This window comes from Xenopus tropicalis, chromosome 5 (genome assembly GCF_000004195.4).
Source record: "Xenopus tropicalis strain Nigerian chromosome 5, UCB_Xtro_10.0, whole genome shotgun sequence".
Lineage (NCBI taxonomy): Eukaryota > Metazoa > Chordata > Amphibia > Anura > Pipidae > Xenopus > Xenopus tropicalis.
The window spans coordinates 67,839,370-67,863,777 of NC_030681.2; the positions used below are offsets into that span (position 1 = coordinate 67,839,370).

General features: G+C 36.8%; 1 protein-coding gene across 1 annotated transcript in view; it reads left to right on the forward strand.

Moving 5' to 3' along the window:
- rspo3 (R-spondin 3) overlaps window positions 1–24,408 on the forward strand; it is a 51,495-nt gene that overhangs the window by 16,385 nt on the left and 10,702 nt on the right. Inside the window, exons 2-4 of the mRNA NM_001129773.1 lie at window positions 12,913–13,104; window positions 14,725–14,868; window positions 16,270–16,474. Of these exons, the coding sequence (NP_001123245.1) occupies window positions 12,913–13,104; window positions 14,725–14,868; window positions 16,270–16,474 (541 nt within the window). The remainder of the gene's footprint in view (window positions 1–12,912; window positions 13,105–14,724; window positions 14,869–16,269; window positions 16,475–24,408) is intronic.

Sequence of the window (24,408 nt, forward strand, 5' to 3'; positions counted from 1 at the left end):
CTTTGTTACTTGTACAGGTATAGGACCCATTATCTAGAATGCTCAGTACCAAGGGTTTTCCAGATAAGGGGTCTTTCCGTAATTTCGATCTCCATACCTTAAGTCTACTAAAAAAATCAATAAAACATTATTTGAACCCAATAGGATTATTTTGCATCCAATGAGGATTATTTATATCTTAGTTGGGATCAATTACAAGGTACTGTTTTATTAATACAGAGAAAATGGAAATCAGTTTTAAAATTCTCAATTATTTGATTATAATGGAGTCTATGGGAGACAGGCTTTCCGTAATTTAGAGCTTTCTGGATAACGGGTTTCCGGATAAGGGATCCCACACCTGTATAGGGATTCTAGAATTAAAATTTATGTAAATTTATATTTCTATTTTTATATGCGATAACGGAAACCTATATTTTTGCCTTCTTTTGAATGTAGGAATGACTTGCATATACTTTAACTCTAGGCCAGTCCCAAGGCACCACAGTGTCATCGATGTACTATTAACATTAAAAGGGTATTGTTTGCTCTTGATATATTTCAGATATTAAGAAAAAAAACTTTACGCTAAGCTAAATGACTTCCTTTGGATCCAAGGTTCTAACTTGTTTCAGATGCAAATTCCAGTGTTTTCCATGTATATACTAAATACCATGAGTTCCCATGGTGACAATTATTCTGTTGTAAACTTAAACTGCAAGGTTTCTGTGTTTCATTCCAGTATCTAGATGAACATATCCACAGAACTGCCTTCTAGGTGTTAAAAATGATAAATGAGATCTAAGGCAGTGCAAGGCCTGTGGGAAATATCATAGAAGAAATGAAAGACAGAAGTAGTCTATTGTTAAACAAATGCGGATTTGATTGTCTGTCATAGCGATCATCACTTTATTCTAATTCTGCAATCAATTTTTTACAGATGTGCAAAACTAAGTGCTGCTATTTTACACATGCCATATTGACTTAAATGTAAGATAAACCTCCCCAAGGCTTTTTATATTTACTGCATAAAATGATATCCAGTTTTGCTGATGTAGTCTGGACAATTGAATGTATTTTTCATTTGGTCCCTGTTCTTATTAAAGATGGCATTTGCCTGAAATGTTTTTTTACTTTGAACATTTCAGTGGTCTAATTGGCTAAAGGTTGGCTTTGACCCAGGTTCTTATATGACTCTGACAGCATAAAAACTATATGCATGTATCTTTATCATGTTATATGCTCTGTGTAGCTGCACTAAGGCATCCATTGTTAGTAGAACTACACACAGTAGTAGATAGAAGCTTCTCTTCGCCTGCATACCATACCCCAGTTTTAGGTTTAATAGAGCTGTTGGACCCATATTGCATAGCAGATAACAGATATCTGTAATGTATTTAGAATGCAATATGTTTTGTACGTAAAAGTAAAACTAGACACTAAAAACAAATATGGCTAAAAATTACATATTTTATGTACTGTACCAGCCTAAAGGTTCAGCAGTGAAGTAACAGTAATGATCTAGGCCTTCAAACTTGTCACAGGAGCTCCCCATCTTTGATTTTGTTAGAAATGTCAACAACACTCAGATACACCTTAGCTAAATTTAGGCAATTCATCAAGTTGGATATCATCAAGCAGAAAATGAGGTTTGCCTGTCATATAAGCTGATGCTACAGGACTGTTTATCAAATTCTCATGCTAATTACACCAGTTTCACAGCTGTCATGTAGTAAATATCTGTATTAATTACAGCCTTATATTGTGACATCATACTGTAAGCTCAGTAAATGACAGCAGCACAGAGCATGTGCAGTAAATCAGCAGAAAAGAAGACGGGGAGCTTCTAGTGCCATGGTTGGTGACACAGAGCTTCCTTGCTAAAGGGCTGTGCTTGCCCTGGATTGGTAAAGAAGCCCAAAACATAAAGTACAACATTTCTGCCATATTACTTTAGTAAGTTGTAGTTCTCCTTTAAGTGCTGATAAATAATCATGGATCTCTACACACATCTAGAATACAAACATCAGATAATACCCTGCAATAGACAATACTGAGAATTGTCTCTGCTAGTTCAAAAATGCCTTTGAATGCATTTTTGAGAGATTAGCTTATACTGGGCATGGAAAAGCGAAAGCATACATTTTTACTTGGCTTTTTAAAGAATTCAAGAGCAAGTGTAAAGCCCTAGAACAGACACAAAATGTAATGTACATTGAAGCCATTTGCAAAGTTTGTCCATATGTTCTTCTAGCAACTAACAGGCAGCTTCAATGCAGCTTTAGTGCACCCCTTTAGCATGCTCTGATGAATTGCACACAGCTGGGAACATGGAGCTAGGGAACCCTGTAACTACAACCAGAGAGGTTTTTTTTTGTTATTCTAAAACTTGAATTGACTGCATTTATACTTTTTTCAGCTACTTTGTGTTATTGAAACTCCAATAATGCATTGCTTGAAAATAACATGTGCCATTGCTATAATCAGGGCCGCTGCTGGCCAAATGGGTGCCCTAAGCAGAAATTTACTTTTGTGCCCCCTCCCCCAAATATTACGGAAGTAAAAAAAAAATAATTTAAAAAAACACCTACTATAGGGGCCAAAATAGAACTTTATTCAAATAAAAGTAAATACATAAATACATTGTATCATTTATAAATTACAATTGTAGCTCTACAGCAAAAAATTCAAACCAAAATTACACTTTAAATAAAACATTTATAGTAATACACAGTGCCCCAATTGCCCCCATAAACAGTGCCCCAATAGAAAGTGCTCCCATACACAGTGCCCCAATTGCCCCATAAACAGTGCCCCCAATTGCCCCATAGACAGTAGCCCCCACACACAGTGCCCCCAATTGCTTCATACACAGTACCCCCCATAGACAGTAGCCCCCACACACAGTGCCCCCAGTAGAAAGTGCCCCCATACACAGTGCCCCAATTGCCCCCATAAACAGTGCCCCCAATTGCCCCATAGACAGAAGCCCCCACACACAGTGCCCCCAATTGCCTCATACACAGTACCCCCCATAGACAGTAGCCCCCACACACAGTGCCCCCAATAGAAAGTGCCCCCATACACAGTGCCCCAATTGCCCCCATAAACAGTGCCCCCAATTGCCCCATAGACAGTACCCCCCCATAGACAGTAGCCCCCAAACACAGTGCCCCCAATTGCCTCATACACAGTACCCCCCATAGACAGTAGCCCCCACACACAGTGCCCCCAATAGAAAGTGCCCCCATACACAGTGCCCCAATTGCCCCCATACACAGTGCCCCAATTGCCCCCATAAACAGTGCCCCCAATTGCCCCATAGACAGTAGCCCCCACACACAGTGCCCCCAATTGCCTCATACACAGTACCCCCCATAGACAGTAGCCCCCACACACAGTGCCCCCAATTGCCCCCATAGAAAGTACCCCCAACAGACCAAGTCATCGGCGGCGGGCCGGCGGCTCCTTCTCTCTTATGCCGTGGCAACAGGCACTTCTATAAGGTTGCACCCTGTCGCTGACGTGCGACGTCATACGCACGGGCGCAACCTTATAAAAGGGCCTGTCGCTGCCACATAAGAGAAGGAGCCGCAGCCGCTGACGATGACTTGGTCTGTTGGTCTGTTGGGAGCGCCGGTACTGGCTATAATAGCAGCTACTGAAGAGGATGACATCAGTGAAGGAGAATCTTTAGTTTTGTTTTTTCATGACAGTGGTTACACAGTTACGTGCATAATTGTTAGTCTTGCTTTGTATTATCAGTTTGTTCTCCTAATTTAGCACTTCTGTTGACTAATGATCCCATAAAATAAAATAATATTGAAAGGTATTATGTAGCTCTGTGCATACAATAGACTTATGGCCTTTTGCATTAAAACAATCACGTAACTTGCTATTGGCTTCTTACAGTTAGAGAAGTAGTACAGTATTCACTGTATATTCATATACAACCCCACTCCAACAGAATACTGTTAATTTAAACAGGAGCTATGTGAAATAGCAATACCCATTATCTGAGCTTCTTGTTAATGGTTTCCACCTAATAGCTCTTATACCCCCTATAGTTTGATAAAAGGTGTTTTATGTCATACTAACTTATTTTGTAACATCTTTTCTCATAATTTCACGCTCCATCACTGTCAGGAGGATTGCTTACAAAAAATACTTTTTGTTTATCATGTAGTAAACTGAGAAATTACCAGATGTAGTTGGTAGGCTGGAATAAAAAAGAACTAAATAACATAAACAGGTTCAGGTTGTTTAGACTTGTTCTCAAAGGCTCAAAAATACAGAAAACAGCAGCAAACATTGAGGTTGAAGTCTTACCCTTAGTAGTGATGGGTCCAGGTGCTCATGCCCCAGACCTTCAGCTTTAGGAGGCAATATAGGAATTTACACGGGAAAGACAGGCAGGCACTCCGGTACTCCAAAAATAGTTTCAAAGCAGCTCAATGTTAAAGTAAAAAGATTTTCGTTTATTATATCCATACACATAATACCAAAACAAGCCTTATGCGTTTCGTACCAAAAGGGGTACTTAGTCATAGGCTACTTGTACTTGTTCTCCCCAAAATCACTAAAAAAGTAAAAAGAAGACCTCCTAGCAAATTTTCACTACCTGACTTGACTTACAGAGCAGGAAGCTACTGGTACTGTACTAGATAGTTATGCAAATTAGGTCAAACCCTTAAAGAGAGACCCCGGACATGCCTAGGAATATTCTTTAAAACATATATCACATTGTGGGTTAAAAACTGCCAAAGTTTTTATTTGTTACAAAAGCCTCTTCAGGAAATTTACAATAATTGCGTTTTTTCTGCTCAAAACCCAGTGTATGTTAGCAAAAGTAACAAAGCTGCATGATAGATAATCTCTTGATTCACACTTTGATACTCTGTACATTGATATACAAGCATTCATGCTAAACCGTAGTTCCAATTCTAGCAATCAGAGCCTCAAAGTGTACCCAGCCCAAAGTGAACTGAACCATGGGTCAATAAAGAAGGCAATGGCTTGGCACTAGCAAGGAAAGTAGAATTCTTATTTAATTTAGAATTATATAATAATCTTATTATATGCCTTTTCATGAATAATGATGATGTGCAGAAGCAAAGTCAAAGAATGTTACAGAATCTGTTAGGCAGAAAATAAATACTGTGTATAACAATCAGACATAAAGTTTCATCCCATCTCTCAGTAATTGATTTCCTCTGAGTTACAGCCTACCAAATGCACTGTTTATTTATTTTCCTCAGCTTCAGCTGTATAATTAGATTTCACAAAGTTTCTGTTATTGTGCCATAAAATAAATGAAAATGTCAGTACAAAATAAATGATACTATATTTAACAAAACTGTAAAAAGATGTAATGGGAGCAATTGAGGTTGCTTTGCTAAGTAAAGTCTGAATAAACAAGGCATTGTTCAGAAAGTTTTGGGCAAGATGCAAAGGTCAAAAAATTGGAACAAAACACTTTTTTCACTATGTACTAAGGAGACAACCCTAAGGTGCAGCACTGGGCATGCCTAGAATGGACTTGCACCTTTGCAGTACTGCCTGTGTTCAGCAGTACTACATGGAATGGGTGACACAAGGTCATCCCCTTAAATCCAGCACAAGTGTAGAGAGCAATGGTGGGCGCAATAAGTATGAAGCACTCTAGACCCCATTAGCATTGCACTGCGCACATTGCGCTGGCTTTTTAATCCTAGGCAAATTAATATAATATATTTCTATATGTTAAAAATTAAAAATGAAAGATGCACAGAACCAAATCATAATAATGTAAAGGATCATTGCTCTGTAGGATATGGACATTCCCTTATAATATGACTTTAAAACATTTTGGTCCTGTATTATAAAATTGCATACTTTTCAGTAAGACAGCAACAAGTTTATAATAGGCCCACTCAACTGAAAATTGTGATCCTCCTTTTCTTCTTAGAAATTACAGTTGCTTCCTACACACTTTGGAGGTATTCGTCAAAAATCAAGTTGGCATTTTTCTGATTTGAAAATGTGAACACAAAAAAAGCACGCGAATAGACAGAATTTATTAAAGAAAGGGTGTTAAAGGGTGTCACAAGGAATTTCTTCTGACTGGACTAATGCTTTCTCAAACTTTACATTGTGTTGTTTCTATATAGAACTTATGTATTATATATATGTAATACTAATATTAAGGTTATGTATGATTGCAATCAAAAGTAAGAGTTTTCTGGTAGACTGACTTTAACGGATTCCAGAATGTAGTTGCCATTAAAAGTGGTGTCAGTCCTTTGTTTTTACATTACTATTACAGCCTCGGTGGGAAATGGTCATATCAGAGGAGAGTCCTTGCTGGCACGCAGAAGTAAACTGGCAGAAAGCCAGACTCACACACAAACAGAACCAAGCAGACCCCTGAATTATCTGTAGATCTCTCCTGTAGCACAGCACCTGTTTTTTTATGAGGCTGTGTTGTACAGTATGACAGGCACCACACTTGCTCATAAACAATGGCCAGTTTCTCATAAATATGTACACAGCTGCTAGACCATTTTAGGCTCATTTTAGGAGTTTATTTTTAATTAAAAAAAATGAAATAATTGCATTACCAGGATGAACTGCATCACTGACATCAATCAGAACTGCCTCAAACAATATTTGAAATTTGTCAAAGCAATCTAGAAATAAGACTTTTTAGTAAAATAAAGATGACTATGCTAATATTTACAGAAGCCTACCCCCTGCAGTTCCACTTTATGGCTTCATACCTTTTTACTTTTGGTCAGTAAATCTGTCTCAGTGGGAACAGGATGGAGTTTGACAGCCCTGTAGTGTAAAAATCGTTTAAGTGTCACATGCGTGTGATAGTATTCAAGCACTTACCTATCCTGTTGTGCAAAGCTTTAGCGGTACTAGAGAAAGATCAGTATAAAGATAAAATGCTTCTTTCCCTTCTGTGGGATCTAAGCATTCCTTTACATACGCAGCATTACCACAAACCAGTACCTTATGTTTCATTTGTTTCCCCAAGTTCCTCTAAATGTTAATCTTCCATCAGCAGGATCTTCAAAATACTCGCTTTTGTCAGTCTTTGTAGCCTGCATTGCATGTTTCACTTAATGTACAGTGATGGAAATACATCAAGGCTAGATGTGTTTTGGAAATATATGTACTACAGATGCAAGTGCAACTAAGACAAAAGCACAGGTTAAAGGGAACATAGAAAAACAGAACAGTTATGGTTCAATTTGATGATAGATAGATAGATAGATAGATGATAGATAGATAGATAGATGGATGGATAGATAGATACAGTAGATAGATAGATAGTGACAAGACATTTAGTAGAATGGGGGAGGGCAATATATTAACAGACAAAAGAACATAACATTAACTAATACCCAATCAGATATGTTTCATTTTAAAAAGAATTAAGGTACATTCTATCTGCTGACTGGGTACATTAAGACCTGACACAAATGTGGCTTCATAAATTCTGATGGACAAAGTTCACTTTTCTCCAGCTCCCTAGAAATGTCCTCAATAAATATTCTAATGAGAAACGTTACCATGGTAATATAAGCATTGGACGTACAAACAGCTACCACAGTTTTGGGCAATAATAATGTCTGCATTGCCATACCACTGGGCACTTCTCAATGATTATTTACAAACATTTTGGAAATGATCTGGACCAAATGGGCTCTCATGTTTTTACCAATACAGGTTCCTAATCTGGGGATTATCCAGGAGGGCACAAGCCCCACTTACACTCATCATTGGGCTCAAGCCTGCCCAGCAAACTAGCCCTCTCTCACTTGTGCCCATAAAGCACCTCCACATTACTCTGCCCTTACACATACTATTTTTTTTACATGTATCCTATTCTCATTTTGGCATTTTCTGGCACCCTAATCAACCCAAACTCTACATATACATTCTCCCAATCCTTTGTAGCAAGAACAAAGTCAGAGATTAACTCTTATGCATTATCTATAGTAACTAATGATAATAAGATGTTTGCCTTTAAACAGGTGCCCAGTAAGTGCAACCTGTGGAAGACTGATGAAAGAAAATAGTTTAGTACTTAATGCAGTGAGTTATGGTATGACCCAAACTACATACACTTTAAACTTTTAATTTTTAAAAACATATCAAATTTCCATGTACATGTCTCCCCTTAAAGGGGTTGTTCACCTTTAGTGTCAAAATCTTATTAAACCACCAACAATACTCTTAGGGTTTTTCCCTATAAAAAAAGTAAAAAGGCCACTGTAAAAGCTACCTTTTTATACTTATTAAATCAGTCCTTCTCTCTTTCTGATCAGTTTTCTGAGGGGATGGAAGTGGGCTATGTTGAAGCTGACACACTGAGAACTTACTATATGCTTACATCATCACATCCAGGCTTTGCCCTTACTTTTTTCCTATTGGACCAGTTCATTGGTTGCATGTATACGCTAACCAGTTGCATAAATTGTAAGGTCATTAGTTAATTTCTTACTTGCAATGGCTTAGCATATCACAAATCTAACATACTGTAATGTTAGATTTGCAGCACTCTGTCACAGACATAGGAAGCAATGTCAGGAGACACAGCCAATAGGAGTTACGTTTGCTACCAGTACTATGCATGACATCATATAAGGAATTAAAAAAGCAACTGTAGTGTTTATAGGGGTCACTCTGTCACCCCCACCCCCAGCACAGGGTCTGTGCAGAAGTGAAGTATTTTGAGGTGACTATGTTAACTGAGGTGACTTTTGTTAACTATGTATATGGCAAAGATTGTGCTATTAATGTGAACTGTTTGTGAATGTGAACAACCCTTTTACATTTAACTATCTTCGGTATACAGGTGGCAAGAGTTTAATTTCTGCACAGGTGCAGTCTGGAAAATTATATGTTTAACTACATAAACATAGCAACATATATATATGCCCTTAGCTTGCTCTTTGTGCATGAGCAAGCAGCTTAGTCAGAGATTAAATGGAACATTAGAAAGATATGAGATAAATATCATAATCAGAATTAACTATATTGCGCTCTTTGTTCGCCCAGTTTTGCTGTGCATCATTAAAGTTTCTTACTTGTGATCTGACATAAATTAGACAGCTACTCCCCAAATCATTCCCAACACAATCACAGCAAAGTATGTGATGTTATTTTTAAACTCAGAAGAGATAGTGTAGGAGTTTTACTTCTTTGAAAATCTACATTTTTCTCTATTTTAAGCTGTAAATGTAGCTGCAGTGTTTCACTCAATTTAAATCTGTGATTCTGCGAAATTCTTAAGCAGTCCTTTTGCAAACTGTTATCTTTCCACTGTCATCAATCAATTACGCCTGGAATATGTTGGGAATTTGCATGATGCATGGCCACATTTTATCAGAGTTTTCTTTTTTACTCTAATGAGCCATAGACAAACATTTTTGGAAATACCCCAGTATAATTTGCTTGGAACCACAAGCTTTCTTCAGCACATGTGAACTCATTAGCTGTTTAAATTCTTTGCTATGGGACATTCTTTTATCAAGGTAGCTGAATATACCATTGAATGGGAGGGTCTCGCAATGAAGTTTTACAAAGATGTACATCATTCTTAGGACTTGATCTAATAATGAGTGGTAAATTTTGCTGAGCTGTAACAATTTATTTTCCAACCTAGAAGAATTCAGATTTTTCCAAACTGCGCTCAGAACCAGGCTGATCTCTCATGTACATTTCTTGACTGAATGTGTCAAAAAGGAACTGAATGTGTTCACCTGCTCAAAGCAGTCAAACATATACTGACAAACTGACACATCTATCTTCTTTGATTAATGCGGCAGTTCATTTTTCTGAAAGTCAGGAATGTGTTGTTAAAAAGGAAAAGAGATAAAACTTCTGCGAATTTTTCCAGATTCCCCAGTTTAGTCTTTCTAAAATCTATCGCTAATATTGTCAATCCATAGGTAAAATGAAAAGAAAGTAACTATATGAAAAAAGAGGTAGGCCAATTGCATTGCTGCGTTTGTTTTGTGTACTTGCAAAAAAACAAAGGAAATCTGTTGGGCTAGAAGACTTTAGCTGTTGGTGGGATGCCAGGAGTGATCATTGATCAACAACACATGGAGATATCCTACATGCCACAACTTCCAACAGAACAAGCAAATGAAAAATGAAAACACACTTTCGGTGTAAGGGAGCTTAATAAAAAAACCTCAACATACAAAATTAAACTGTTTCTTTATAGCTTTGTCATACCATAAGGGACATTCATTTGACCAGGTTGCTGTAGGAGGCAAAATGGTTGATTCCTATGTTAGGTCCTTGGGCTGTAGATCACTCTGGTTAGTAAAAAAAATGCAAATTTAGGACTTGCATTGTGCAGGACTTTATTGCATCAGTAATTCTAATGCAATAGGTGACATGGTGCAGGCAGAAAATATGTGCATGCACTAGCCAACAAAGATATTATGCACACAACAGGACAAGTAGTATAACAATGTATTTGTGTTGCCCAATTCGTATATATATAATAGCTAAAAACCCCTGTGCTTGGGGTGGATTAAACTAATTTGCTGGGACATCTAGACTAGGAGAGCACAAAAATATATAAGGCTTTGCCCCACCCTGCCTTTACTTGTCACATATAGAAAAGCAGCTAGTTTGTTATATGTTTAGCAACCCATAGCAACCATTTAGATACTTGGTTTAAAACAGTGAACCAATAGTTGCTACATGCTAAATTGCTTGCAATGCTCTACTTGTACTGTTGCAAACTTTGATTTATTTTTTTAATATCCATGTTTTGAAGAAGTAGGAAGGCAGCAACCGATGGCCCTGATGACCAATGACACTGTTAATACAATGCTTACGTTCAAATAACGTATTTAACCCATCTGAGCCACAAAAAGCCAAAATACCCCTGAGTTAACAGTTTGGAATATATTCAAATGAAGGCTGTGTTTATTTTATATTGGGGTTTGCCTTTACTACAACAGCCAAGAAACTGAGCATAAAAATCAACAGTATTTCATATATTGTACCCTTTGTTTTATATCAGAAAGTGCAGACTGCCAGAGACCAGTGCATTGTCCATTTGTACACTGATTGATACACTGACTTCCTAATCAACACATTTTAGCTCATATTTGTAAGGTCTTACAAAGTGCCATCCTAGTATAGAGCTTAGAAACCCGATTATTAATAGGGAAACACAGCTAAACAGAAAGGTTTTATAGAAATTTAAATACAAATATCCTGCTAAAAATGGTGTCATGCAGACAGGCAGGAGAGGTGGGATCCTCCAAACTTTGCTGAACCATAGCTCCAAAAACTATCCAGCCATCCTTGGCCAAGAGTGACCATATCATTATTTCCATAGCAGCTGGCATTGTTACAGTTTGTTTCGCTGTGTCCTTAAAAGGTTCACTGAGCAAATGTAAAACAGAAACTAAATGCACCTCTCACTGTATCTTCCCCCTCTGCTTCCTCTCACAGTAGAAAAAGCTTACAAGATAAGTATCACTTGCTATATATCTTGTAGAGCTTGTCTGATTTAGATTTCGGAGAGACGTTTAATACAAAAGTTTTTTTATGATTTTAAGATGGCTATGTCTGTAAACTTGCCTGCTGCCAGCAATATAGTAACAGAACAAAGCCACAACAATATAGACATGCTAAAAACAAAGTATTAAGGTTTCAATTTAATAATGAATTAAAGATTTAACATAAATATTGGTGTATCATGGACCACTCCCTTTAACATATCTATGATGCTTTAAATAATCTCTTCCAGAACTATTGAACAGTATGTATTTCCCACCATCCCACTATATACACAAGTAACTCTAACGTAATGTATGTTCCAGCACCAGAAGGCATTATACTTTGCCACGTGTAAACTTTTGGGTGTCAATTTATCAAAGTTTGAGTTTGCATTTTTTTTATCAATCAAAAACGCAAGGATTTTTTCTTAAACCTATAATAGTCACAATTTATTAAATCGAAAACATGAAAACTTGCCAGAAAAAGACGGCGAGTTTCAATAAAATTCAATGGGACTTGTCTCTAACAGATTTAATTTTTTTTTTTAATTTCCAGTTTATAAAAACATTTTATTCTCACCTGAGCGCTAGTTTTTTCTGCGAAAAAGGAACTGCAAATATTCTTGTGCTTAAGAAATTACTTGATTGCATAAAAAAGGTGCAGGCCTTTTGTCACGTTTTCATTTTTTTTCCCTCCAAAACGAAAAAAAAAATAATTTACTTCAATTTCCCATTGAACTAAATGGTTAATGTTGCTAATGTCTGGTATAAAATGCTGCTTATCTGAGAACTGCAAAAAACTGTATTTTTCTCCCTTGGACTACTTACAGTTCAAATGGAAATTTGCATCTCCCCAGTTGTTTACTAAATATTGATACAGACAGCATAAATCAGACCTTAAGCAGCTGAAAGACTACCTCTATTTCACCTTAACATGGGATAAGGCCCATAAGAAAGTACAGGTATGGGATTCCTTATCCTGAAATCCCTTAAGTTTGGAATTACGGAAAGGCCATCTCTCATAGACTTCATTATAGGCAAATAATTCTAATTTTTAAAAATGATTTTCTTTTTCTCTGTAATAATACAGAACATTGTACTTGATCCCAATAAGGTATAATTAATCCTTAGGCAAAACAAGCCTAAGCCTATTGGGTTTATTCAATATTTAAGTGATTTTTAGCAGACTTAAGTTATGGAGACCTGAATTACGGAAAGACTGGAAAACCCCAGGTCCAAAACACTCTGTATAACAGGTCCCATACCTGTATTATTACTGCTACATGGATACCAATATCATATTACCAAAATGGTGTTAAATATATATATACATATTATTGTTTTGCAGTGTAATTATGTAATTATAGTCATCTTTAAAGTAAAAAAAAAATTTGTTTCCGCCTTCCTACAGTGCATCCTAATGTCAGCCAGGGTTGCCAAGGAGGATGTGCTACATGTTCTGATTATAATGGCTGTTTAACATGCAAGCCTCAGCTGTTTTTCGCTTTGGTAAGAAATGGAATGAAGCAAATTGGAGTCTGTCGTCCCTCCTGTCCAAATGGATATTTTGGGATACGATCACCAGAAATAAATAAATGTACAAGTAAGTAATTTTGGTATGGAAGTCCTTTTTAATTAGCTTCAGTAATAAGTATTAATACTATATCCAAAAGCTTGAATCTTGCCCATGATATTAATGTTTAGGTTAATCATTGTCAATCTTGTTTATTGTAACCTTCAGTTTATCCTTTTCTGCTGAATGCTCACTGCTAATATGGTGCATACTTTAATGTGTTCATTTAGTGGTATTTTGTTAATGACAGGTAGCTGGTTTGCCTCAGTTGATAATCAGATAGGATGCTATCTGCAAGGAGTTTGTGTGTTCACCTTTTGTCTGGCTGGATTTCCTCCTGGTAATCCACTTTCCTCCCACACTCCAAATAAGAAGCAGGCTGTTTCTTTATATAACTGAACACTTGAACAAATGTGTTAAGCTGGCCATACATCTACTATTAATATTGTATGAAACTTTGTGCAGTTCATATATGTATGGTGGGCTGCCAATCCTGACCAATATCGATGTACTATGAATATTGGACAGTATGGGAATTGGCCAGGTTTGAAAATTCTGTGCACCAAGTTGACCAGTTCATGGTGCATAAGCAGGGCCCTACCCTGGGGCCTCATGTATAACCTCCTCCTGTTCAGCCTGTGGACAGCCCTGGTGGACAGCATACCTGGTAGGTGTATGGCCACATTAAAGGAACAGTAACACTAAAAAATAAAAATGTTTTAAAATAATTAAAATATAATGTACTGTTGCCCTGCACTGGTAAAAGTTGTCTGTTTGCTTCAGAAAGACTACTGTAGTTAATAGAAATTGCTGTTGTGTAGCCATGGGGGCAGCCATTTAAATTAAAAATAGGAGAAAAGGCACAGGTTACATAAGAAGATAACAGATAACTGTGTAGAATACAATGGGAATCTATGCTACTTATCTGTTATCTGCTTAGTAACCTGTGCCTTTTCTCCTTTTTTCAATTTAAATGGCTGCCCCCATGGCTACACAGCAGGGTATTTATATAAACTACAGTAGTGTTTATAAAGCAAACACGCAACTTTTACCATTGCAGGGCAATAGTACATAATATATTAATTATTTTTATACACTTTCATTTTTTGGTGTTACTGTTCCTTTAAAGGCCTTAGACTGCAGACTCCACTGGAACAGGAACTGATGTGAATAATCTCTCTAAAGAACTGTAGAAAATGTTTAGCACTGTATAAATATTGAATCATAATAATATAATATTGAATCATAATAATCTAATATAATGCCACAAAAGTTAACATTACATTTACAAGTTAACATGTTATAGGTACAGAAGAATTCTTTTTTTCACTAGCCTTAATATAGTGCTAAAACATTTACACAGTGCTTCACAGACATGCACATCCTGTTCCATTTAACATTCAAAAAAACCAGAAACCATTTACGCCTGCTGTATGTAAGTATCAATATGAAATTCATTCAGATACAAAGAGACCAAACAGGTTGGAATCAAACTCAGCATCCCAGTGCAGTACTGGTGACTACTAAATGTAGTTACCAGAGATCCAGTAACATCTTGGGAAGTAAATATATGTGCATTAAATATATTTGGCAGTATAGCAGTATAATCTGTCATTGATATTAGTATTTTATTTGACTTTTACATTTTAGAATGCAAAGCTGACTGTGAAACATGTTTCAACAAAAATTTCTGCACAAAGTGTAAAAGTGGATTTTACAAACACAACGGAAAGTGCTTAGACACATGTCCTGAAGGGTTTGAGAACAATCACAATATGGAGTGCACCAGTGTGGGTAAGTATTACTTAATACTTCATACATATGGGTAAAGTTGTGGTGAGCATTATAAATACAGATATTTATAAAATAAATCTCTGTTTTTTGCTGATGATACTAACTTGTGCAAACTGTTCATGCAGTATGTTGCCACTTTGTAGAAAGATTTTATTAACTTAGAGAACAGGGCAGCAAACTGCTCAGTGAGGTTCAAAGTTGGTTATGCACTTTGGTAGAAATAACACATATGCTAGTTATACACCAAGGGGCCGATTTACTAATCCACGAATGGATCGAAAGCATCCAAATGCGTTTTTTTCGTAATGATCTGTATTTTTCGTCGCCGCCGCGACTTTTCCGTAAATTGGCGCGACTTTTTCGTAGCCATTACGACTTGCACGAATTGTTGCGACTTTTTCGTACCCGTCACGAAAAAATCGGAAAGGTTTGCCCGCCATTTACTAGCGCTCAATACAAAAAAGTCGCGACAATTCGCACAAGTCGTAACAGCTACGAAAAAGTCGCGACAATTCGCACAAGTCGTAAGGGCTACGAAAAAGTTGCGACGGCGACGAAAAAAATCGCAAAAAATCTGAAAAAGTCGCAAAATGTTCGTTTCCAATCCGATTTTTTCCAATTCGGATTCGTGGATTAGTAAATCAGCCCCCAAATGTGAGTTTGTTGAAGGGCTCCTTAATGAAGAAGGATTGGGAATTTTTGCAGATAACAAATTGTGTAACTCTAGGTAGTGTCAGTCAGTAGCTACTAAAGCAAATAAAGGCGTTAACTTGAGAGATAAAAAAAATAATTATGTCTCTTTATATGTCCCTGGTAAGGCTTCACCTTGAGCAATGTAGTTTTGGCCCAATTCTTAATAAAAAAATATTAATGAGCTGGAAAAAGGCAGTTTCTATTTATGCCTTTAAGAGTTGCTTGGGTGACTTCTTGGACATGTATAATATCCAAGGCTATAGTGCTCTTTAGATCTACAGTCACTTCATTTCAGGCCTGCTGGTTGTCCTAAGAATACAACACTGGCTGCGTTAGTGAGCAATGTATTGGTGAGGGGGGGGGGATTCACATAGCAATGCTTTTGAGTCCCTTAGTATTCCATCCCCTGGGATCTGTAAATGACCCTTAGAGTGTATATATATATATTTATATTTTATATTAAATATTATTTATATGGGCAGTGGACACAAATCCCAATGGGGGCCATAATGTTTTCCATACATATATGCAAAGGAAGATACAGAAAATAAGAATATTTAAACATAAATAATCCATTACGGAAAAGAGGAGCCTGGTCCACAGGTGCTTACAATCTGATTTTAATCATTTGTTTGTTTGATGTAGCATAGATATATGACCAGTGCTGGAACCATTTGCTAAAATAATGTGTCAATTTTATTTTTGCAGTGCACTGCGTAGTTGGGGAGTGGAGCGCTTGGGGTCCGTGCACAAAGAGGGGGAAAACCTGTGACATCAAGCGAGGAAATGAAACAAGGGTTCGGGAAATTTTACAATACCCTTCACCTAGGGGCACACCCTGTCCGCCAACATCCGAGACAAAAAAATGTGTAGTAAAGAGAAAGAAATGTCAAGACAGTCAAGACAGACAAAGGTAACAACCCCCCCCCCCCCAACAAAAGACAGAAAAAATATACTTCAATGACATTATAGGAATAATTTATGACTAGGAAGGCAGTGTGCAAAATATAATTTTTCTGAACTTTACACACTTCTTTACTGGTTTAAAGAATTGCCACAGCTCTCTTTTCAGAGCACAAAGATCTGCAGCTGCCCTATGAATACAGCACTACCTGTGTTTTGCAGCAATGTATTCTTGAGGTGCAGGAATAGGGAGGAATATATGCCTCCCTCCTCCAGCCCCACTTAATTCACTTGCACATCTGTCCCAGGTCAAAGTAATTTACCCCTTATACAATATTATGTGTACATGATATGTCTATATGCAGAAAATAAAGTCCCAACTTTTTTGAGATTTCCTATGCAACAAAATGGCTAAAAATCTGAATCAGACGATTCGCCAGCTGAAACATGTTGAGATCATGTAAACGTCAATGGCAGATGACCATTCCCTGGAATATCTCTTCTTACTTCAACATTTTTAAGGATTTCGGATTTTTGAGGCTGGTTTTTATGCGACAATTTGAAAAAGTCGCTGTTTTCATTCAAGAAATCAAGAAGTTTTCGCAACTTTTCTGTGAATTCTTCCGCATGTGCTTTTTCATTTCAGATTTTTTGATACATGTCAGACATTCGTGGAAATGAGTTTATTGAAATTTTTTTTTAAATAAAAAAAAATAAGAAAAGTTAGAGTTTTAGTAAATCTGCCCCTTTATTAAATATATATTATATTATTGGTTTACATGAAAATACGTGTTTAATTTACAATCTGAATATCTAAATAGTTTGTACAGGAAACAAATGTAGTTTCTATAAAAGCCATGGCACACATTATAGGATATAAAGAAAATTAAGTAGTGCATATTTGAGTCAAGGTAATCAGTATGACTGAACTAGAAAATGTGTCAGACCCCCCTGAAAATAGTTGCCCAATTCTAATACACTCTCTTGTCAGAAAAACAAGTTGTTATATTAGCACATATGTGTGGTTCTGCTGGGTGGGAGAGTACCATTTACATGCAATGTTTGGAAAATTTCTGGGCAGGAGGATTTAACAAGTATGCAGTTGGCTTGCACTCACTGCATTATATCATAATATGATTGGAGTTCAAAAATATGCTGAGGAAAAATTCACAAAACCATGTATCAAGATTAGAGTAAATGTTACTTTAGCTGAAGATAATGTAAGTTAAAACCAAGAGGCTTAAAATATTAAGTGTTATATTCCCTTCTCATCCACCCACTCACACTCATCACTGAAATGATATGATGTAGTGCAGAGAAGCAGCAAGCTTGCTATCAGATAAAATGATGTGCTCAATGAGACTATTGAACTAATCCACTCTAGCCAGCAATCACTTATTCTGTCAATAAACTCAGAAGACATTGTTACATGTTTTTCCAAAGATGCATTTACAAGCCAAAATGAAATCTGCCTCTCAAAAAAAATTTTTTTCTTTTTGACACTTGCATAAAAGAGACTGACTAAATTAGGAAATACTTAGGCTGAAGCCAGTAGGAAAAATTGCTTGTATTGTTTAACAAGGACTTTTTCAGACTCCGAAAGTTCCCTAGTGTCACCTTATGACTGCAACACGGCTAAAAACCATCCACTTTTGCAATTTTGCTTTTCCTTTTAGGCTAGCCCCACAACCTTACATCTGTAAAATCCTAACATAATATTACGTGAAATCAGTGATCAAGTGTAAACAGAAAATTACTTTCTATTATTAATTTCACCACACTTTCACTCAGAGAAGCATTTTTATCAAAAATCTGATTTTTGAATTTGAGTTTATTCTTAATCAAAAAAACTCGAAAATTCACCAAACTCTAATGTTTTTTTACTATTTATTTATTAAAAAGTAAAAAAACTTTTGAACATGGCAAAATCACATTCTACCCATCATTTTCAACTCCCAATGACTTCTACATGAGGTCACCAGTAGTGATAAGTGAATTTTTTTTGCCAGGCATGATTTGTAGCGCATTTCCGCATTTTGCCATTGGAGAATTGTTTTGTGAAATTTTCATGAAATTTCACTGCAAAAAAAAAAAAGGGTGCAGATGCATCAAATTAGGCGTGGTTGCGTTAAAAAAGGGTACGGTTGCACCATAATAGGTGAAATTGCTTGCAGCACCCGGTTTTTGCAAATTTTCTGCCATTTTGTGAATTTTTCCATAGTTTTGCGCATTTTCCGGTGAAGTCACCAGCTTTTAGATAGCATTTTTTTGTTTATATTTGAGGGTTTTTTTTATGTTTTTTGCATTACATAATTCTCAGACATTTGGGTTTCAAAAACTCGAATTAGCTATCTTTACAAAGCCCTATCATCAAACTCGAGCTAAAGAAAAGTGAATATGGATAATGAGTTGCCACACTGAATTTATTGCATAACAATTTATATATATATAGACATAACAAATAAACTGCACGCAAGTAATCACAAAATAGTTTGTTTGCTCTGTCTACACTTACAGTGGAGCCCATGCAAATAGGCTAAAAAATTGGTTTAGCTATATTACCATAAGGTACTAAAAAAATACTATAAGTATTATATTATAATCAAAAGTATTCAAAAAGTAATTAAAACTTTAAAAATGAAACAGTCAGTAATCCAAAAATCTTGCAGAACTATATATATACCTGAGTATACAGTATATGGGAATGCAATATCACCCTGCGCTTGTAAAAAGTGTATGCTTGTCTCAAAAACCTAATACTGATAAAATGAAAAGCTTGCTTGGCAGTCTAGGCTAACATTAGCTATTAATACAGTTGTTATAAACAATGCTCAATATAATTTATAAGGGGAGAATATATTTATCAACTGAAGATGCGTGTTAGAAACTGGTAATTTGTAATATAATTAAAGCTTTAAGTCAAAATATGTGCTTTGTTGGAAATTCTAAGTTCCAATTATTCTTTAAATAACATATTGTCATCATCTTACATGTTCTGTCTGCACTGAAAACGCAGAAAGTACAAACATCATTTTGCTTTAAAATCAAAATGTTTATTTTACGACATCAACAGGAAAATTAGTTGCTAATCTTATAGTTTATTCCTGAAGAAAATAAATGAGTTCTGGTATATTTCCGGTTACTTTATCAAAGATGACAGAGTAAACAATCTGTGACAGTGTCAAATACTCAGAAGTATAGGGAGAATGTAAAGGTAACATATTTTTCCTGATACTATCATACTCGTATGCAATTTAAAAAGGATATATAAACAAATCACTTAAGCAACAGTTCGTGTACACATGATGTACATGGTTCAGAGAGAAGGACAAGTTAATCAGTGAAATAAATAAACAGATAATCCCATGTGGTGTAGCAAACACTACTGAGAATCAAAACAGTATAGCACAGCAGACAGAAAATCTTAGCAGCGCAGCTGAGTGGAGTGTGTTTTGTGTAAAGACACTAGTGTGGTTAATGACCTTACTGTGTGATTGTTCTCCAGGCTTCTTGGACTCCAAAATTAACTTGAAACTAATTACCGTTTCCCATATGTTTATATTTTGCATACACATCAAGTTCAGCATTGGTCATTTAAGAGGCCTTATGTCTGCTAGGGTCTTTCCTTTTTGTTCCATTTGTTCTTTCTTCTCTTCATCTGAAATGTTTTAGAACATTTCAGAGCTCTTAAGCTATTAAAGATCTTTTATTATTCAATAAAGACCTCGTTAGATTTATTACTATGCCAGTAATTACAGAATCACACATCTCTTACTAAATCGCTAATGCATATACCTTCCAAAATAACTAATTCTAGTTGGGACATTTTTGCCCTTGCTACCTCTCCTAACCTGCCCAGGCCACACCCACGTATGCTGTTAAACCTACTTATATTTGTCCTGTCCACTATCTGGCAAGACACAAGGCACTTTATGATATAGAAACTGTGACTGTCCCAAGATAAGAGGAAAGCTGCCATGCAGGCATATCTTGCTTATGGGTGTTTTATACAGTCTACTGAGCTGAACACCCTTTTTTTTGGGTGTTAAAATACAAAGTAAAAAATCATTTTAGGGTAAATAGTAGCTCTCCAAATTGAATGGGAGGCCACAGTAGCACTGCCACCTTAAAAAATAATAACAATACTTTCTGTGATATGAGGTGATTGATTGAGGGGCAGTCAGTGATAGAGGTTAAAAAAAAAGGGAGTAGGCGATGATATAAGGCCAGGACAAGGACATAGACAGAGTCGTTGAGCAGATTTGGTATAGACTGAGGCAGGGCAGCATAAAAGGTAATTGGGGTAGATTAGGACTTACAGTACGTGGATGGGTTAGGGGCATAAACAAGGTCAATTACGAATGTATTGCAACATACATTGCCAGTAAATTTGTAATAATGACCCAGTCTTGGCTAGTGTTTTACTGGCTAGGCAGCAAAACACCTGCATGGTGGAAACTCCAGGCCAGGGTATACAAGCCCTGAACCTTCAGCACTGGGAGCAAAGCAACTGTATAATATTTTAATAGTTAGCACAAACCAGATTGTGCTACCTGTTAAAAGCATTATAGTCAAGGTAACATTGGGCATGTTTCTCAAGATAAGAATACAAATTTCCCACCATGGGTCCCTCCAGAAGTCAATTAACTAGGGATGAGCAAACTAACAGTGTAGTCTTGTGGTAAAATTTAGCACTAGTGCACATGCCAGATATCACACGTGACAAGGCACTGAACTATCTCCAATCAACACTTAAGACCATTGAATCGCATTAAAACAACTTTGCTTGTTCCTGGTAGTTCGTTATTTCCTACCCCAAAATGTTTTATCCTGCCTTCCTCCTCTTTGCACTTTCATGTTTCTTACAACATCTCCAGCCACATCCTCCATCCAGTCAGAAAGGTATAACAATCACTGCCTCACCCACTCTGTGTGCTTCGGTCACCACTCAAGCTATTGCAGAGCACTTTAAAAATAAAATTGACACCATCCGAAGTGACATTGCACAACTTAATCCCCATAACCATTTGCCTCCCTCCCTACATGCTACCCAGTCTCTTCTTGGCTCCTTCTCACCAGTGACTGAAGAGGAAGTCTCAAAACTGTTGTCTTCCTCTCACCTTACTACCTGCCCGCTTGATCCCATTCCTACCAAACTTCTATGCAATGCCAACCCCTGTTTTATCAAAGCCTTAACTCATCTATTCAATTTCTCGCTCTCTCCTGGAATCTTTCCCTCCCAACTGAAACATGCAATTGTAACCCCTATTCTGAAAAAACCTTCCCTTGATCCCTCCAATCCTACTAACCTCCGACCTATCTCTCTGCTCCCATTCATCTCCAAACTGCTCGAGCGCCTAGTCTACAACCGACTGATGCTATTCCTCTCTGACAATAACCTCCTGGATCCCCTACAATCTGGTTTTAGACAACAACACTCCACCAAAACTGCGCTAACCCGACTAACAAATGACCTCCTATTGGCTAAAGCCAAAAAACACTACTCGCTACTAATACTTCTTAATCTCTCTGCTGCTTTTGACACTGTGGATCACCCTCTTCTCCTCCAGACTCTCAACTGTCTTGGCCTTCATGACACTGCCTTATCCTGGTTTTCAGCTTATCTTTCAGATCGATCCTTCAGTGTCTCTTACAATGGGGAATCATCTTCTCCCTTGCCTCTTTCTGTCGGGGTTCCTCAAGGCTCTGTCCTGGGCCCCTTACTATTTTCTCTCTATACCTCCTCACTTGACAAATTAATAAATTCTTTTGGCTTTCAGTACCACCTCTATGCTGACGATACTCAGATCTATCTGCCCTCTCCTGATCTCAACCCAGAGCTTCTAACTCGCGTCTCTTCCTTCCTGTTCGCTATCTCCACTTGATGTCCCAACGTTACCTTAAATTAAACCTCTCTAAGACTGAATTGGTTCTCTTTTCCCCATCCAACGCCCACATTGTTCCCGAGGTATCTATAACGGTTAACAATTCCACCATCACCCCATCTTCCCAGGCCCGGTGACTTGGGGTTATCCTTGATTCTGCCCTGTCCTTCACTCCTCATATCCAATCACTTACCAAATCATGCCACTTTCACCTAAGAAATATTTCCAAAATACGATCATTTATCACACAAGATGCTGCCAAAATTCTTATTCACTCTCTTATAATATCTCGCCTGGACTACTGTAACTCCCTGTTAATTGGCCTTCCCCTCCAAAGACTGTTATTGATTGCTTTATATGTTACTCTGTATGTCCAATGTATGAAACCCACTTATTGTACAGCGCTGCGGAATCTGTTGGCACTTTATAAATGTTAATAATAATTAAAAAAAACTTGGTAAAGTTACCGCTCAGTAAATGTTACAAGTTCTAGAGATCTGTCAAGGTAATAACCATAAATATGTGAATTAATTTCTGATGTAACATGCCAAAACAGTACTGCAATATTTGCAACCTATCAAAACTTAGCATTTCATAATGTAAACATTCATTTGTCTGTTATAAATCCCCATACTGAAAGGAAATCTTTTCATTTCTTTTGTTCTTTCACTTCATTGTTGATGTCTTTGAAGAAATACAATTGAAAAAAAAAAAACTGTAGGGCAATAAAAAAAAGTTGCCATCTGCATTTAGTTTGCTGGAATAATGCACAGCAAAAGGAGCTTCAGGGCAAAATTGCTGACGTGCTTTCAAAAGATGAAGGCTTTCGTTAACCATCTGGCAATTTGACTAATTCAAGAAAAGAATATCGAGCACTCTCAGGGAACAGTAGCTCAGATACTACAATTTATGGCAGGGGATTCTAGCTATTTAGATTCTATCTGCCTAACCAGCTTGCCCTCTGATATACCCTTTCCTCATTAGTCATCAACTTTTTGTTTAGGAAAAAGAAGGTTTCAAGCACGATAACTGAGGAATGCTGATGTCTTTTATCTGCATGGACCACTGCAGAGCCCCTAAGACATGCACATTTCATCCTTTTATGAATGTATCTGATGATACACACTCATTTTTTTTCTTTGACGCTGGTTGAATCCTCTTTAAAGAAAAACTGTTAACCCTTTTTGAGAAGGGGACTGAAAAAAATTAAAAAACACTTCATCAAATAAGCAGCTAGCATAGTGTCTGTGTTTAAAGGTTTCTGGCAAAACAATGATAAATGTTCTCTGAATCTTTGATGAGCATTTAAAATTCAGTAAAACATTGCAGAATGTACTTATGATGATAGTTGCAGTTATTATTATAAATGGAAAGAGCAGCACACGTGGTAACCAAAATACCACTTCCTCAACAAATAAAAGAAACAAAAATGCTATATTTGGATAATATAGTTGACTTCGGTAGAATATAGTTAAAGAACATGCACAAATGAAAATACTTTAAGAGTTGATTATTTTAAATTCATAGGTACACCAGAGGTTTGGGGGCTTTTAAGATTGAATACATCTTTTGCAGTAAATATTTAATCCCCCCTTCCTCATCTTAACTCATAATAAGGTGTCAAATACAATCTAATTTTAAAAGTCACCCTATTGTAGGAGAGTAAACATTTGCCCTACATAGTCTTCACTCTGGTCCCCCTACAACTGAGTTAAAGCTCTGCTAAGGAGGTAAGACCTGCAATTATTAAAGCACTGTCCTAATGTTTTAGCATACCATGGAATTAACACTGTTGGGGAAGTCAAATCTCTTTTTCTAATTAAATGAGGAATTGGCCTTCTGCATATTTCGTGTCAGTTTCAGATTTCCCCAAACAACCCCAAAGTTGGGTTATCATGAGATAAACCATAACATAAGTTTTTGTCCTCATCCAAACAAAAGGAATTCTGGTAATGAATTCCAAACTGCTAAAAAAAATCCCATTTACATGGGTTTATCCTATAGGCTACAGCTCACCCACTGGGTTTGAAGCTGAAGCCAGGACAATAGCTGATCAGAT